We start from the raw sequence: 17,762 nt of genomic DNA, 5'->3' as shown, positions 1-17,762 counted from the left end.
CTATGTTGACCAGGCTGGTCTCAAACTCCTGGGCTCAAGGGATCCTCCTGCCTCTGTCTCCCCAAGTTCTGTGATTACAGGCATGAGCCACCACGCCCGGCCCCCCTTTCTTCCTTATTCCAGCACCCCCGACTTCTGGATCTGGCTCCCTCTGAGGAAGGGGTGGGGATATAAAAACCCCTGCCTCTGCCAGACCCCTCCTCGGGACAGGGTTCTGGTTACCCCTAACTCTCTGAGGAAAGGCTCATTCATTCTCCAACATTTAGAAACAGTGTGCAGAGCACCCACCCTGGGCCAGGAACCAGGGATTTGACCACCAGCAAAGCAGACATGGTCCTTGCCTTCCAGGACCTACAGCCCTGTGGGGAGATGTTGGTCAAAATAAGCTCATAAATAAGTAGACACTGACAAGAGGGTGCACAGGTAACTGACCTGGTCTGGGGCCAGAGGAGGTGTGCCTGGGGAAGTGACATTTTTGTTAAGAGCAACAGGGTGGGTAGGAGTGAATCAGGGCATGGGTTGCATTCCAGAAACAGCATGTGCAAAGGACCCGAGGCTGGAAGGGTGCCTGGTCCTCACAGGAGGTGGAAGGAGGCCAGGGTGGCCAGAGCACAGAGGAAGAGGGTGTGGTGAGTGTGGGGGCCAAGGCGTGTCCCACAGGGCCTGGTGGTCATAATATTAAGATAATCAATCTGGACTGTCAGATGCCAGAGAGGTGACTGCCGCTTGGAGCAGGGCAATGGTGTAATGAAGTGAGCAGACTCCGGAGACATCTAGGAAGCAGAGACTACTCCGATGGGGGGATGGAGCGCTGGGGCCGTAACACCTGATTCTTGGTTCTCAGCAACTTTTTCAGGCTGCTATCCCTGTCTTTATTTTATAGCTGAAGAAATAAGGAAACTTGAGTGACCTTGAGTGATGATCTTGAGGTCACACAGCCAGAAAAGGGCCAGGGCCAGTACCAATGGCAAGTGTGGCCTTTTCTCTGTGTTAGCCTTCTTGATGCCAGGACAGTGGTCACTTTCTCACCAGCCTCCCTGTCCCCAAGCCTCGGTGCCCCTGCAGGTCACCCAGCATTCCCTGCCTAGCACCCAACCCGGTGGAGAGCCAGGAGTTGCAGGTGGTGGGTGCTGGGTGCCACCTTCATTTCCAGAGGTTGGTCTGCTGTTAAATGAGTTAGCGCATCTAACAGCAGCTGCCTGGGGCATAGTAAGCACTCAGCAAGTATTCATGACTGTGTGGCTGTTATCCTGTCCCCAAATGTGGGACCAGGCAAACTGGCAGGGGGAGGCGGGAGGAGGATCTGGAGTGAGGATGATGCCATCTGTCTTCTTCTGACCAGAGAGCCCAGCCCAGGGGGCTCCCTCATGGTAGTGACCCAGGGGAGGCTGTTTGTCCCTGCAGAGCCACTGTCCCTGCCACCTGTCCAGCTGCCTCTGGGCATCACAGACTGGATTAGGGAGTGGTTCAGTTCATAGGCAGGGCCACATGTGTGAAGGGGAAGGCAGGGGTAACCGGGAGGGATGGGCAGGGCTGGGGTGAGGGGGTGGGTGGTTTCAGGGGTGGGGCTGACAGCCTCTCCCTGCAGGGAGCCCCATGTGCCCCCGGGAGACTTTCGGAATCTGCTGAGACCTGCCCTGGGAGGGGACATGGTCTTAGCTTGACTGGGACCCAGCTCTTGCCTGAAGGAAACCAGTGTGTGCACCTGTTACCTCTGCCCAGGCTGTCAGACAACAGGAAGCACTCCTGGGGGGCGGGGGGCAGGCGGAGTCACACCTAGAGCTCTCCCCTAGTCTCCTCTGAAATGCACTGTCCAGTGTGAGACCGGGGGATGGATCTGCTGACCTTAGAGAAGAGTCATTGCAGGCATTCCCCTGTCTCTAGGAATGACTGCTCCAGTCTAGTCTGAAAAGGGGCTCTGGCCTCTCTCCTTGACCAAAGGGAGACCCCGAGATTCCACAGTTGCTCTGTCCTTCTGCAGGGGATTCTTCTCCTCTGTAGGAGATGGGGAGGGGAAGATCCCAGGGCAGGTTGGAGCTGAGGGGCCTGGGGAGCGAGGTTGAGGGAATGAGGACCCTTCTGCTCGCTCTGGGTTGTCAAGGAGACGAGGCATGCCAGCGCTGGGCCAGCAGGGGGCTCTGCTGGCCACGGGACCTGCCTGCCAGGCAGCCGAGATGTGCACCCTTCATTGTGCGGGCTCATTTCCAGGAGTGCCTGAGAGGACGCGGCGGTGTCTCTGTGGGCACACCCTTGTGTGTATGTTACAGGTGGGTGTGAGCGTGTGGCGCGTTGGAACGGGCATGTGTGTGCTTGGTGGGTTTGAGGACCCCCCCACTGAGCCAGGTTTCTGCCAAGAAAACTCTTCCAAGTTCCTGCCGGCAGCCTTGGAAGAGTTTGTGCATGACTGGGGATGGCAGCCTCTGTGGATGGCAGGCCCCCATCAACGCCAAGGACCTGATGCGTGCCAGGTTCAGGCTGGGCTATCCCCCTGTGCGGGGACCTCTAGGGCTCCAAAGATGACAGTAGAGACTCCGAGGAGGTGCAGTGGAGAAGGGACGGCAGGGAAAGGTCTTCCAGGCAGGAGGTGCCCAGCTCCTAGGCAACCTCTGTGGGCAGAGCCTTCTCCTGGGCACCAAGGAGAGACCTGTTCATTTGTTTCATCTTTCAACATTTTTTTTTTTTTTTCGAGACAGAGTTTTGCTCTTGCCGTCCAGGCTGGAGTGCAATGGCGCGATCTCGGCTCACTGCAACCTCCACCTCCTGGGTTCAAGCAATTCTCCTACCTCAGCCTCCAGAGTAGCTGGGATTACAGGCACCTGACATCACGCCCAGCTAATTTTTGTATTTTTAGTAGAGATGGGGTTTCACCATGTTGGCAAGGCTGGTCTCAAACTCCTGACCTCAGGTGATCCAACTGCCTCGGCCTTCCAAAGTGCTGGGATTACAGGCCTGAGCCACCGTGCCTGGCCTTTTATTTTTTGTGTGTGTTTGATTTCTGACTTGGCCTTTTTTAAAAAATTATAAAATATATAATACGGCCAGGTGCTGTGGCTCACGCCTGTAATCCCAGCACTTTGGGAAGCCGAGGTGGGCAGATCACGAGATCAGGAGATCGAGACCATCCTGGCTAACACAGTGAAACCCTGTCTCTACTTAAAAAAAAAAAAAAAAAAAAAAGATAGCTGGGCATGGTGGCTCGCACCTGTAGTCCCAGCTACTCAGGAGGCTGAGGCAGGAGAATCGCTTGAACCGGGGAGGCAGAGGTTGCAGTGAGCTGAGAGCGCGCCATTGCACTCCACACTCCAGCCTGAGCAACAAGAGCGAAACTCCATCTCAAAAAATATATATATATATAAAACAAAATTTATAATTTTAACCATTTTTAACTGTAAAGTGGCATTAAGTACATCCATATTATTGTGTTATCACCATAAGTGGTGATATTCCACTATCACCGTAAGTGGAATAATATAATATTTATTCATTCATTCCTTTTTTTTTTTTTTTTTTTGAGACAGGGTCTTGCTTTGTCACCCAGGCTGGAGTGCAGTTGTGTGATCACGGCTCACCGCAGCCTTGACGCCCTGGGCTCAAGGGATCCTCCCATCTCAGCTTCCTGAGGAGCTGGGATTATAGGTGCATGCTACCACGCTCTGCTATTTTTTTATTTTTTGTAGAGACAGGGTTTCACCATGTTGTCCAGGCTGGCCCTGGACTCCTGACCTCAAGTGATTCTCCCACCTCAGCCTCCCAAAGTGCTGGGAATACAGGTGTTGGGATTACAGATGTGAGCCACCAAGCCCAGCCAATATTAATCCTTTCACTTAGCATAATGTCTTCAAGGTTCATCCACATTGTAGCATGTGTCAAATTTCTTTTTTTTTTTTTTTTTTGAGACGGGGTCTGGCTCCCCTAGGCTGAGGTGTAGTGGCGTGATTTCAGCTCATTGTAACCTCCATCTCCTGTGCTCAAGCCATCCTCCCACCTTAGCCTCCCAAGCAGCTGGGACTACATGTGTGTGCCACCACACCCGGCTAATTTTTTTTTTTTTTTTTTTTGGTAGAGATGTTGTTTCACCATGTTGCCCGGGCTGGTCTTGAACTCCCGGGTTCAAGTAATCCTCCCACCTCAGCCTCCCGAAGTGCTGGGATTACAGGTGTGAGCCACCCCGCCTGGCCTTCACTTATTTTAAAAGGCTAAATAATACAATTATTATTATTCATATCATGTATGTATTATATGTAATACAATAATACAGACAATTTCATTGCATAGATATACCTCATTTTGTTTGTCCATTCATCCGTAGGTGGACACCTGGGTTGCTTCCATTTCTCGGCTGTTGTGAATAACACTGCTACAAACATGGGTGTACAAACATTTCTTCTAATCCCTGCTTTCAGTTGTTGTGGATATATACCCAGAAGTGGAATTACTGGATCATATGGTAATTCTGTGTTTAATTTTTTTTTCTTTTTTTTTTTGAGACGGAGTTTCACTTTTGTTGCCCAGGCTGGAGTGCAACGGCACGCTCTTGGCTCACTGCAACCTCCGCCTCCCTGGTTCAGGTGATTCTCCTGCCTCAGCCTCCTGTCCATGTTTAATTTTTTGAGAAACTGCCATACTGATTTCCATAGCAACTCCACCATTTTATTTATTTATTTTTTATTGTTTTTTTAGAGAGGGAGTCTTCCTCTGTGGCCCAGGCTGAAGAGCAGTAGTGTGATCATAGCATCATAGCTCACTGCAGCCTCCAACTCCTGGGTTCAAGGGATCCTCCCACCTCAGCCTCCCAAGTAGCTGGGACTACAAGTGTGTGCCATCACGTTTGGCCAATTTTGCATTTTTTATAAAGATGGGGTCTCTATATGTTTCCCAGGCTGGTCTTGCACTCCTGGCCTCCCAAACACTGGGATTACAGGTATGAGCCACTGTGCCTGGCCACAGACACACCATTTTACATTCCCACAGCAATCCAATTTCTCCACATCCTCACCATTAAGAAATAATTTTTGAGCTGGGCATGGTGGCTCATGCCTGTAATCCCAGCACTTCGGGAGGCCGAGGCGGGTGGATCACTTGAGGTCAGGAGTTCGAGATTAGCCTGGCCAACATGGTGAAACCCCGTCTCTACTGAAAATACAAAATTTAGCCGGACGTGGTGGCACGTGCCTGTAATCCCAGCTACTCGGGAGGCTGAGGCAGAAGAATCACTTGAACACAGGAGGTGGAGGTTGCAGTGAGCCGAGATCTCGCCACTTCACTCCAGCCTGGGCAACAGAGACTCCGTCTAAAAAAAAAAAAGAAATAATTTTTGAGAGCCCGCTATGCACAAAGCTCTCTAGGAGGGCAAATCCATTCTGAAAACCCAGCAGCCATTGTCCTTAGGGAGTTCTCAGTCTAAGGGGGAGACTCAGGCCAGGCCCTTGGGCATCCTCCAATCTGAGGGGAAAGACACAGGCCATGCCTTTTGGGAGACCCTAGACTGATGTGGGGCAAAAATCCCTTGTTGTCAAGGAGCACACAGTCTGATGGAGAAGGCATAGCTTCTTCCCTTTGAGGAGTCTGCAGACAGGCCCAGAGACCAGAATGGAGACCCCAGAGACAGCCAAGGGGCTGCTGAGTGGGTAAATCAGGGGGTACGGAGGGGTTGTGGTAATCCCTGTCCCATGCCAGCCTGCTGTTGCCTGGGCAATGGCCCTGGTGTTTACTTTGTGGCTGGCTAGACGCACCCTTTTCTGTAAGTGCTCATTTCCCACCAAGAGGAAAGAGGCTCCTCTTTAGTCTCCCCTTCCTCTGTTGTCCCTGAGGGAGGAACTGGCCCTCCTCTGGCACTGGAGACCCTGCCAGCCTGGCACCTTTGCCATGCTCCTTGCCTGCTGGGAGAGGCCCCATCCTGGGGTCTCATGTTGCCCACCCCTTCCCTACTCCCAGAGGGCCCACAAGGTAGTGCTCTGGGCTTGCCAAAGTTCAGCCAAGGAAGTGGGAGATCCTACTGAATCCTCCCTGCTTGAGAGGAACTGGGGCACGTCAAGAGCCTGTAGGAACCCGGGGGTGGCAGTGGGAGGTGGGGGTGATGCCGGGAAGGATGAGCTTGCCTGGGTCTATGAGCGTCCGCGTGTGTCACCGTGTCTTTGTGTATCCATGGCTGAGTGTCTGCATGTCTGAATGTCAGTGTGACTGTGATGACTATCCAAAAAGCCGTCGAAACAGCCTGCATTTATTAAATCCCTACTATGTTCTCTGAGCCTGTGCTAAGACTTTCTTTAATTTACTTAATCCTCCCAACAACCTTTGAGGTGGAAATACATGTCATTACCATTTTATTGATGAGGAACCAAGACTTAAAGAGGTTAAGTAACTCACCCAAAGTCTCATATCTAGAAAGTGGTAGAGATAGGGCTCTGACTCAGCCTCCAGAGGACTCCAGATCCCGTGTGTCAGCCCCTGAGCTGTGCTGCCACTGAAAGAACTTGGGGAGTTTTTTTTTTTTTTTTTTTTTTTGAGACAGGGTCTTGGTCCGTCACCCAGGCTGGAGTGCAGTGGCGCGAACACAGCTCACTGCACCCTTGACTTCCTGGGCTCAAGTGATCTTCCCACCTTAGCCTCCTGAATAGCTGGGACCAGAGGTGCACGCCACCATCCCCGATTAATTTTTAAATTTTTTGTAGAGATGGGGTCTTGCCAAGTTGCCCAGCCTTTTTTTTTTTTTTTTTTTGAGACCGGGTCTCACACTGCAGCCTTGACCTCCCTGGGTTCAGGTGATCCTCCCCACCTCAGCCTCCTGAGTAGTTGAGACCACAGGCATGCACTACCACACCTGGCTAATTTTTATATTTTTTGTAGAGACGGGGTTTCGCCGTGTTGCCCAGGCTGGTCTTGAACTTCTGGGCTCAAGCGATCCTCCTGCCTTGGCCTCCCAGAGTGCTGGGATTATAGGCATGAATCATCATGCCCAGACAGATTTTGAGGATTTTGTGCATTTGGCATTATCTCAGCCCACCTCCCTGATGGTGGTGGGATGTCTGGAGTGACAAGTGCTTCCTCATCTCCCTTCCCAGGCTTCCGTGGCTCTGGCCTAGTTTGAGGGAGAGGGAGCACAGTCCATCCTAACCCTGGGCAAGAGTGGCCCTACAGGGGAAGAGCACTGGGTCTGGGGAGACCCTGGGAACCATCCCCTACCCGTGGGCCAGACATAGTGCCAGTGCGGGGTGCCCAGGTTCCCGGTGATGGGGGTTATGTGTACATGGAGGGCGCTGGGGAGAGACAGGCTTGCTTGGCCGGCTCATCAACTTGGCCTGCTGGGGCTTGTCAGGCGGGAGTCTCTACCCAAGCAATGCTGGGAACCAGGCATCTGAATGGGGCAAAAGGGTGGAAGAGGCCCGAGGGGGCAGCCGCCCTTGACTGAGGAGACTGGAGCAGGGTTCAGAGGCCCAGGCGTGGGCGGAGCGGGCATGTGTCAGTATCGCATTGCCTGCATGCCTGGGATGCACGGATCTGTGGTGGGATTTGCCCTGTCTGTGTGCGAGGTTGTGGAGTGGTCATGGGTCTGCGTTTGGTGGTGTGCGACTGGTGTACAGGACCAGATGGAGCTTCAAACATGCTGGATGACTCTCTTGGGGTGGGGGCATTGTTTGTCACCTGGCAGTTTGGGGCCCACATTCTGGGAAGAGCGCTGAGCAAGCTGGAGGAAGGAAAAGCAGGCAGAATCGACCCTGAGCCCCTCTCTCACTTCCTGAACCACACGCCCTGCAACACGTCAGTTTCCTTCTTGCTCCTATCTCTGACCCTTGGGACTCAGGATGCTCTCCTCCCCTTCCCCAGTGCCTACTTGCTTCTACTCCTCCAGTCCAGACCATCCTCTCCTGTGAGGGATAGCTTGGGAGGTGTCTGGCCCCACCCTCAAAAAACTGTCACCTCCCAGAGAGAAGAGGCCCTGTGCACCTGAGAGCAGGGCTCCCTTGGTTTGTGGGGGTCTCCCTTGGTGGGGGTGAAGGCAGCCGGCTTTGGCCAGAGTCTAGAACTTGGGGATCCCTAAAGGTTTCAGGAGCTGGGACAATATTCCTGAAAGACTCTCCAAAGTATCTCAGCTCCTGGCCCACAGCAGGTACTCAAGATGTGGTTAAACAAGAGGGTAATGGAAAAGGATCTGGTAAGCAGTTAGAACCCTGGGATCTGGTCCCAGCTTAGTGAAAATGAGTCCCTGAACTAGTCACTTGTTCTCTTTGAGCCTCAGTTTCTTTTTTAAATTTTATTCTTATTTATTTATTTATTTTGGGACAGGGTCTCACTCTGTCTCCCTGGCTGGAGAGCAATGGCGTGATCTCTGCTCATTGCAACCTCTACCTCCCAGGCTCAGGTGATCCTCCCACCCAAGCCTCCTGAGTAGCTGAAACTACAGACACGTGCCACCACACTTGGCTAATTTCTGTATTTTTTGTAGAGATGGGGTTTCGCCATGTTCCTCAGGCTGGTCTCAAACTCCTGGGCTCAAGCGATCTGCCCACCTTGGCCTCCCAGTGCTGAGATTGCAGGTGTGAGCCACCACGCCTGGCCAAGCCTCAGTTTCTGTAACTGAAAAACGGGTATCAAAAAAATCTCTGGTTATCTGATTCTTAGGGTGTCAAATGAGAACAAGTGAAAGTGCTTTCAAATAGTAAAAGACAATGATCTCTTGGAAGGAGGGAAGACTGGATGCCCTCCCTTTGGGGATGCAGCCTTCAAGCCCCTCCCCAGGGACCCTCAGGAAGATGAGGTTGAATGGATTTTGCAAGCTGGTCAAACTAGAGGGGGATGGAAGGGGCAGCTCAGCAGGGTAATTTCTGATGCAGGGGGAGGAAGCTGGGCAGGGCGTGGGGGGAGGACTCACGCTAGGCAGGAAGGCTTGGAATAGAATCTCAGCTACGCCTGGTATTTCCCAGCCCTGGGCCCCCTCCGCCACCACCCTCTGGGGCCCACCCCACATTCCTTTCCCAGAGGAAATGGGGGAGGGAGAGGAGAGGCTCCCCAGGCCTGGAGGATCATTTATTCAAGCTACATAACCTTTGAGGCCCCACTGTGTGCACTCTCCCCCTGAAGTCCCCACAGAGGCAGCTGGGTGTGGAGGTGGTGGGGGTGGGGAAGGAAGGTGTGGTTTGTGTTGGAGGAATCTGTTACCTCCTTGGCTGGGCCTTGCTCCCCTGCCAGGTTAGAGGGCAGGAAATGGACATTGTATATGGTTGATCCTTTCCAAGGTCTCTGCAGTCTGAACACAGAAAACCCATGTTGCGTCTCCACCTCTCTCCTCCCTGCTGCCCCAGAACCCTCAGCAGTTTTGAATTCCGCAGAGGTGGATTCTTGATCTGGGCACACAGCAGCACCTGTTGGCCATCAGAGGCTCCATGGGGGATGAGAGGGGAGAGTCATTCCATTTCCTCAGAACCAGGGACTGGACTAGCAGCAAGAGGAATGCAAGTTAGGCACCTGGAAGGACTTACTGGCTGCTTGCTGGGAGGAGAGGCCAGACTTGGAGCTGAAGACATCTGGTTGCCCTCCGCTTGGGGCCCCAGAGTCTGACATGGCTGGGGACATCTTGATGGTGGTTCCAGCTGGTCTAGGAGGGTCTGGCCTTTGGAGAGTATGACGGAGTCACAGGGCAGGTCAGGGCAGGAGTGGTCCCGACACCGAATCCTTAGTTTTCTAGCGATGGAAGTGGGGCGGGAGAGGGTGCCAATGGAGATGGTGGTTCCTGCTCTCCCCGGCTGCAGTCCTTTCCCGCTCTCCCCCTAAGCTCTCCTGACTCAGCTCGTGGCAGCCTCACTCTTCCCATCTGGCTTCCGCCAGGGTGGGGGTGGGGGGTCCAGCTCCTGCACGGAGGGGGAGCCCAGCAAACAGCAAACAGGAAACAAGAGAACAAAACCAGCTCCCTGGCTGACACAGGCAGCCGCCCCCACACGCCTCACCCTCACCCTTCCTCTCTCTTCCTTCTCCCTCCCTTGATCCCGACCTCCCTCGTGGTCCGCTCTGCTCCCTTCCCCCTCCCCTCCCACCTCCATCCCCTAGGCTCCCTTCCCGTCCCTTTGCTTCTCCACCTTCTGACACTTTGTTGTCTGCTGCCTTCCCCTCCCTCTGCCCCCAGGCCCCTCCCCATCTCTGTCCCTCCATCTCCCCCCCACCCCCTTTCTGGATTTCCTACCTCCCCATTGGGCCACCCTCCCGCAGGTTCTTGCTGGAGACAGTGGATGGTGGAATGGGAGGGAAGGCGAGCTGCATCTGCTTGGTGCTCCCTTCTGGTAGCTGCCCCAAAAAGGCCCAACCCTTATGACGCTTCCTCCTGGACTCCTCCTAGATTCAGGAGTGGGGTTGGGCTGGAGCTGCCCCGCTTTCCTGGCTGCTGGCTAGGATTTTGGTGTAGGATAGAAGTTGGGATGAGGGGCCCTGGGGTTGGAGTCCCGGTGCTGCCGTAACAAGCTGGGTCCTCTTGGACCTCAGTTTCCTTCTCTACAAATGAGGCCATAGAAATGGCCCCGGGCCACAGTAAGTGGCTGTGGTGATATTGTTAGTGAACAGTCAAGTGGGCTAGAAATGGTGATGGTGATTACACATCCACTAGCCAAGGCCTCTGCTAGCCCCACCCGGATGGGGCCTGGGAAGAGCAAGAGCCAGGAAGGCGAGCAGGGCAGGGGCTAGCACAACATGGCGCTTCCCATCTGGCTCACATGCCAGGGGGTGGGAGAGGGGGCAGCTTTGAATGATTGTCAGCTTGTAGTGACCCTCTAGGTAGAGCTAATGGGTAGGGAGTCCTGAGAAGGAGGGTGGTTCCCACGGGGGTGTTGGGGACTCCATCTGCGCTTAAGAGTGTGTGGCTGTCACTCTGTGCAGGGCAGTGTGTGTAGCACTCGAGGGGCTGTGGCATCCATGCCTGGAGTGCCTGAGCTGTGCAGTGTGTGCGTGGCATCTGCCATGTTGTGGGGGTCCCTGTGGGGTATGTGTGGAGTGCGTGGGTGGGTAAATGTGGGTCTGGCGTGCTTGCACATGCATCTCTCTGAGTATGTGGACCATATACACTTGGGCGGATGTCTGAGGTGTGTGTATACGATGTGGAAGAGTGTCCTGTGTGTGGGGGGGATAGTGTGTTTCTGGGGTATGTCCACATAGGGTGAGTGTGTGTGGGCAGGTGGATGTGTGTGGTGCGGGTCTGTACAGAGTGGGTGGGGTGTGCAGCAGAGTGAGGGACACCTGGAGCATGTGTGACTGTTTCTCTGGGTGGACGGGGCTGATGCGCGCGCGTATGCGTGTGTGTGTGTGTGTGTGTGTGTGTGTGTGCGCGCGCGCGCGCGCGCTGGAAGGGTGCAAGGTGTGCGGGCCGGGGGAGAGTGCGTGTCTGGGTCCAGGGCTGCCGTCTGCGTGTGAGGGTGCGAGGGTGTGGTCGTGCGGGGGACTGTGTAGTGCCCTGGCGTGTGGGGTGTGAGTATGAGATCTGGGCGGCCGCGGACAGGGGCCGCCCCGGAGGGGGAGGCGTCAGCCCTGCGAGACTCGCGGGCGTGTCGGGGCTCGGGCGCCTTCAGCCGGGAGGCGCAGGAGGCGCGGAGCCGCTCCAGCCGTCCTGCCGCCGTCCGCGCGGGCCGTCCGTCCCTTCGGGGCCCCCGGGCCCCGGGCCCGCGGCTCCGGGGGGCGGGCGGGGACCCCCGGGGCCCGCCGGCCGCCCGGGGGGTCGAGGACGCCGTCTGCCGGGCGCCTAGCAGCGGCCCCGGGCCCCCGCGCGGCGCGCGCGTCTCCGGAAGCCCGGCCTGGGGCGTACTGGGGCCGGGGCGGTGGCCGGGCCCGGGAGCCCCCGCCGGCCGCGGAGCTGGTGGGCAGCGCCGTGTGGCGCGTGGAGCGCGCGGGGGCCGGGGGCTGGCGCTGGGAGCGCGCCGTCGGCGTGGACTGCAGCGCCCCGGAACCGCGCTGCCTCTGGCTGCCCTGCCTCAGCCACAGCGACCGCCGCGCGCCCGGGCCGCGCCGGGCCAGGGTGAGAGCCGCGGGGCCGGGGCCGGGTCCGGGGCCGGGGCAGGTCTTGTCGGGGTCTGAGTGGGACTGGGTCACCAACTCCCTGCGGCCTTTGAGCTGTGTGCGCCCTGCATTCTAGGACTGATGCCCCTGGAGCGGGGAGTGAGTGAGGCGCTTGAGAGACGGGGCTGAGGGTGGCAGGATTTGTGGCTTGGAGCTCTGCCAGGGCTTCTGGGATGACAACCCCCAGTCTGGGTCGAGGCCTCCAGGGGGCTCAGCCCTCTCGGTTTCCAGGCAGTGGAAGGATGGAAGGGACCAGAGCGTTTGAAGAGACGCTGGGGCTTCTAGGAATCCCAGAAGGTATGGGTGGGCAGGGACCCCGAGTCCGAGGCAGGCAGAGGCACCACTGAATGGAGCAGGGCACACGACCCACCCCACCCCTGGTAGGGGACCTGGACACGGCACACGAGGGTTTCCTAGTGGGCAGAGGAGGCTGAGTGGCAGACGGGCCCCTGCAGGTAGTGAGTGCTCTCAGGGCTGACAGGGCTGGGCTGGGGGACTGCGGTGTTTCTGATGTCCGGGATGGACCAGGCTGGTAGGGTGTGAGTCACAGTGGGCGCCATGCCCGGCCTGAACACTGTGCTCCCTGCAATGACCTCTTTATGCTCCCGGGGGGAGGAGCAGGGCTCCTGGGTTCTAGTTTCTGGTGCTGCCAACCCACCACGTGTCCACCTCTGCCTAATTTGTGGCCTAAGGCCGTCTGCCCTGCTGTCACCATCAGCTGGTATTTTTGGACGTCTCTTTCTTTCCTGACATGAGGGTGGGAGTGTTTGGAAATAGATCCAGGCCAGGAGAATTTAATCAGCAATGTCCCTGTGTCCCCTGAGCAACTCCCTCTCAGTCCCCTTGTCTCTGTGCCTAAGTGAGAGAGGCAGAGCTGTGTGTGTGAGCTGTGCACCTTTCTAGTTGTTATCAGTGGCTCCTTCTCTGGTTTTTGCACCTATCACTTCCCCCACCTCAAGTTGAGAACAAGACTCAGTTCTGTCCCAGGTCACAGGGGAGGAGAGGAAACATGCATGTATTATAGCATGAAGGATTGAGGTTAAACAAGGAAGAACTTCCCACAGGGGAGATGCCAGCTCTGGCTTTTGATGGGTGTCCTGGTGTCTCCTCTTCAAGCAGGTGTGTGGTAGCTGTGGCTGTGTGGTAGCTGACATTCTCAAGAGCCTAGTTGGAAGAGGTGGGAGGAAGGGGACTGGACGGAAGGAACAGAGGAAAGGGAGAGGTAGAGATAAGGGAGGGAATGCTGGTAGTGCTTGGTGAGGAGGGGACCCGGAGAGGAAGGCATGCCTCCTGCCCTGGATTCCATGCAGGCCCTCCCAGGGAGCAGCCCCCCCAGGCAGCTGGCAGCTCCAGGAAGGATGTGTGCTGGGGGAGGGGCGGGGGGCGTGCGGGGACCTGTCCCAGCCACTTCTCGTCACTGGGGCAGCTGGTGGCTTGAACCTTAATCCAGGACAGCAGCAAAACAATGGGCCCTGCAAACAGCCTCAACTCTGAGCCTGGGTGGGGGACAGGCAGGGGGCAGCCCACACTGGGGAGGAGCAGGGGCTTCTGGTAGGAGAGGGCAGTTGGTGAGGGGACCCCCAGACCCTTTTCGCTCCCTGATCAGTTCCTTGCCAGGTCAGCAGAGATGGGAAATCCGGGGGATTTCAGACCTCAGCAGAGTTCCCAGAGAATTTTCTCCTCTGGGCTCCCCAGGCCCCCATGGGGGTACAGGGCACCGTGGGAGAGACTAGGCTAAAGCTACAGGTGGAAGATGCTGGGCTACCCCTGATGTCAAAACCCCTGCTGAGACCTCCTGGACTGGGGGTCTTCCAGCTTTTACGTGGCCCCTGTCTGGTAGGGGGCACTCATAGCCTCATCTGGGTAGTTTTCCAGACCGTATAGGAGTAGAACAGTCTAGAACGGTCTGTCTCCCTTGCCTGGAGCTCCACTCAGCCTCTTGTATATTCCACCTGGCTCTGTCCCCTGGGGCTGTATGAAGCAAGCCTATTGCCTATTGTCTCTGTCACATTTTTCTTTAATCTTCTGAGATGGGAGGATCTAGCCTCTTCCCCAGACCTGCTCGACAGCAGCCAGGCTCTCCCCCATGGGGAAATCCTTAGCAGAGGGCAGCTGGCTCCCTCCACTGGGTGTGTGGACAGGAGGGTGGATGGTCCATGAATGAACTTGTTGGCATCAGGACATTTGAGTGGCAGATGTTTTTGAGCTTTCTCCAGCTACGAGAAGGGGACAAAAGGGGATGTTGCTAGTGAAGCGGGAGCTCCTCACTCCAGAACTGATGAGCTTCTTCCTCCACACCCAGCCCCTCAGCCTTTCTCCTGTCAGCTGATGCTTCCTGCCTGGTGCCGAGGAGGAGTTGAGGGGAGTAAGGAGTGTTGGTGGTGAGGGCTTTTTGCCCTCTGAGGGGCTTGGACTGGGGCAACATAGAGGTTAGGCCACATGATGTTATGGATTTAAGAGTCCTCTAGGGGGCCTCTTGGCTTTTCAAAGCCAGGCAGCTTCTCCATGGCTCCCATCTTCCCCAGTTGGGCTCCGTGAGCACCATCTATCTGACACCCTCCTGTCACCCACCTTCCCTCTCTGTGTCCCAAAGGGAGCCCTGTCTCAGGCACTGTTTTTCTTCTTGCCCCAGAAACAGACCTGTGTGCCCCCTCCAAACTCTTGTCTTCAGATACCCTCTGCCACATCATCTTGGAGAATCCTGAGAATTTTGGGAGGTCTGACAGGAGGCTTTAGTGTCTCTGAAACCTCCAGCCTTTTTTTTTTTTTTTTTTTTTTTTGAGACGAAGTCTCGCCCTGTCACTAGGCTGGAGTGCAATGGCGCGCTCGCAGTTCACTGCAACTTCTCCCTCCTGGGTTCAAGCGATTCTCCTGCCTCAGCCTCTTGAGTAGCTGGGATTACAGGCGCCAGCCACCATGCCCGGCTAATTTTTGTATTTTTGGTAGAGACAGGGTTTCACCATGTTGGCCAGGCTGGTCTCGAACTCGCCTTGGTCTCCCAAAGTGCTGGGATTACAGGTAGAGACAGGATTTCACCATGTTGGCAAAGGCTGGTCTCCACCCGCCTTGGCCTCCCGAAGTGCTGGGATTACAGGTGTGAGCCACCGCGCCCAGCCACCCCAAGCCTTTCTGGTGAACCAGCCAGGCCTCTGGGCTGGGCTCTGGAGCCTCAGGAAGTCCCTTCAGGTGTCTGATGTCCAGTCCGCTCCCTCTTGGTTCTTGGTCCCCCCTGTGTTCCTGCTGCTGTTCTTGAAGGATGCGGGTGTGCCGGTCTGCTGTGCATGTGTGTATCTGCATGTCTGTGATGCATGTGCATGCGTCTGTATGTGCATTGTGTGTGCAGGACTTTGATTCTGTGCAACTCTGTGCATATCTATGTGTCTACATAAGTGTGCCCATGTGTACTCATTTGTGTGTGTGTATCTGTGTGTCTGCATATTTGCACATGCTTGTCTGTATGTTTGTGGTATGTTCCGTCTACATGAGTGTATGTGGCTGGGGCTGTGTCTGCATAAGTATGTGTCTATCTGGGAGTGCATATATGTGTGCATGTGTGTGTGTGAGATTGTGCATGAGCTAAGACAACGACAGGCACTTCCTGGGCAGGAAGGCTGTATCCAGGGTCCTGCACATAGTAGGTGCTCAGTGAACATTTGCTGAACTCAGCTGAACGGAACTGAATGAACTTGCTTCAGTGAGTTATTTTCCCAAGGGCAAAGACATTATGAGGGGACTGAGGGGAAAGGAAAGAAGGAAAAAGCTATTGGGCTGATGAAGGTGGGAGAGTAAGGCAGGGGTGAGGAGGAGGTCATGGGCAGGGAGGATGCCTGGCAACCCTAGGGCGAAAGACCCCTTCTGGTGCCCCTCCGGTCCTGTGGGCTGCAGGAGGTGGTGCAAACAGCCAGAAGTGTCAGCCACACGGGCGCTCAGCCTGGCCTCTCTGTCTCCCACAGCTGCCACTGGGCCCAAGAGATGGGTGCTCTCCTAGGCGCCCCTTCCCCTGGCAGGGGCCGAGGACGCTGCTGCTGTACAAAAGTCCCCAGGACGGCTTTGGCTTCACTCTGCGCCACTTCATCGTGTACCCACCCGAGTCAGCCGTGCACTGCAGCCTGAAGGTATGCCCGGCTCGCCGCTGCCCTGGTCTGGGGAAGCTTTCATGAGGGAGGGAGACTCTTTTGTGCCAGTCCCCTTCATGGTCCTTTCACCCTCTCAGAGAAGCAGTCCTTCCTGGAGTCCGGCCTGACTCCCTTATGCTGTGGCCTGGGGAGGAGGACTGCAGGGAGGCAGTGCCAGCCTTGGCTGGGTTATTTGTACTGTGTGACCGTGGACAAACACTTTAATCACTGTGGCCTGGGTCTTCTCAGGAGACAGGGAGGGGTGGCTGGTGTAGGGCAAGGACCTTGCAGGTGGGCAGCCAGGATGCTCACCTCACACCCCCAGACGCTTGTCTCTGGCAGGTGAACAGTTGTCTGGGAGTTCCTGGGACCCCTGATCTACCAGCTGCTTCTGAGCTGGGGTTGCTCCTCCCCTCTCCAGCGTGAGCTGTTAGGGGCCTAGCCCACCTGTGGGAGCCCTCCCAGCACGCCCCTGGCCCCTGCTGGCCACAGCTCAGTGCGCTGGAAACAGACCCAGGCTGGGACACAGGAGCCCAGAGTTCCGGTCCTGGGACAACTCTTCACTCATTGTGAATTTGGGGCTGCCTCCCCATCTCTGGGCTCCATTTCTCCTGCCGGAACCTGAGGACATTTATCAACTTGACCCCTTAGAGTCCCTCCTGCCCTAATGTAAACGTTGTGTTCTCTGAGTCCAGGAACCAGGGGTCCTGACCCCAATCCAAGGCTGTGAGCTAGGGGGAGGGGTCCCTGACGGCGAAGCAGAAGTGTGGGAAGGAGACAGAAGGGGCCCCAGGGAGCAACCAAAGCCCCCGACTAGGGCTCTGCTCCCATCACCACTTCTTTTCCAGCAGGGAGGAGACACTGATTTTGGAGTGAATGAACCCCTCTATCCACTTTCCCTAGGACTGGGATCTGCCTGTACAGCTATTGGGGGACTCTCCCTTGGTCCCACCTATCAGAGAACCAAACAGGGGACTTCACTGTCTGTGTTCGTGTGCTCACATGTCTCTCTGTGTGCATCGCGTGCTGGCCATGGACATGCATGTGTGTATCTCTCTGTGTGCATATAGTGTCTGCAAATACATGTTATGTGTACATGTAACTGTGCAGCTCTCACATGCATGCCGGAAGCTCTGGGGCTCCTGCATAACTGTTCTCATTGGCTACAGCTGTGCTGAAGAACATAAGTGGGGGCTGATGGAGTGTGGAGGGGGCACAGACCCCTACTTCATGCCCAAGGACACCAGCCCCTTAGTTCTCCGGAACCCCCAGTACTTCCTTCACTCTTTCCCCAGAATGCCCCTCCTGCTGCCCCCAGCATCTTCTCTCAGGGGACCCTGCTGAAGCATGACAGCATAGGGTCTAGGGCTGGAAGACCTAGGGCCGGGCAAGCCAGGGACAGGCTGCCTCTCCTTTCCAGAACCTGCCCAGGGCTGGGAGGGGCCTTTGGCCTGGAGGCGGGAGGAGGCTGTGTTCTCCCGTCCTTCATGCTGCCGCCTGGCAGCCTGCAGGGAGCTCAGCCGTCCAAATGCATCTGTCTGCCTCTGCCACCCTCTCGCAGTGCTGTCAGCTTGCATCAGCCGGAGTGCACCCCACACAGGAGGACGGGGGCAGAGT

At 56.1% G+C, this 17,762-nt stretch overlaps 1 protein-coding gene and 1 long non-coding RNA gene across 10 annotated transcripts in view; one reads left to right on the top strand and one right to left on the bottom strand.

Annotated features, from left to right (window-relative positions):
* Positions 1–17,762, top strand: part of ARHGAP23 (Rho GTPase activating protein 23) — a 94,144-nt gene that overhangs the window by 24,163 nt on the left and 52,219 nt on the right. For 5 of the 8 annotated variants that reach the window (XM_063706477.1, XM_063706479.1, XM_063706476.1 and 2 more), the window contains exon 2: positions 15,984–16,145. In XM_063706477.1, the coding sequence (XP_063562547.1) occupies positions 15,984–16,145 (162 nt within the window). Of the gene's footprint in view, positions 1–4,318; positions 4,448–11,539; positions 11,990–14,809; positions 15,725–15,983; positions 16,146–17,762 lie in introns of those variants that run through there. The other 3 variants (XM_063706478.1, XM_063706480.1, XM_063706481.1) reach the window with 3 other exon arrangements.
* Positions 8,237–10,326, bottom strand: LOC109027013 (uncharacterized). 2 transcript variants are annotated; one of them, XR_002006118.4, is made up of 4 exons: positions 10,175–10,326; positions 9,477–9,678; positions 9,157–9,376; positions 8,237–8,574 (listed from the first exon to the last, which is right to left on the bottom strand). It is a non-coding gene; the product is annotated as an uncharacterized lncRNA (long non-coding RNA). The 2 variants fall into 2 exon arrangements; XR_008680158.2 differs by having other exon boundaries at positions 9,157–9,244.

This window comes from Gorilla gorilla, chromosome 4 (assembly GCF_029281585.2).
Source record: "Gorilla gorilla gorilla isolate KB3781 chromosome 4, NHGRI_mGorGor1-v2.1_pri, whole genome shotgun sequence".
NCBI classification, from domain to species: domain Eukaryota; kingdom Metazoa; phylum Chordata; class Mammalia; order Primates; family Hominidae; genus Gorilla; species Gorilla gorilla.
This window is presented reverse-complemented; position numbering and strand designations above follow the sequence as displayed.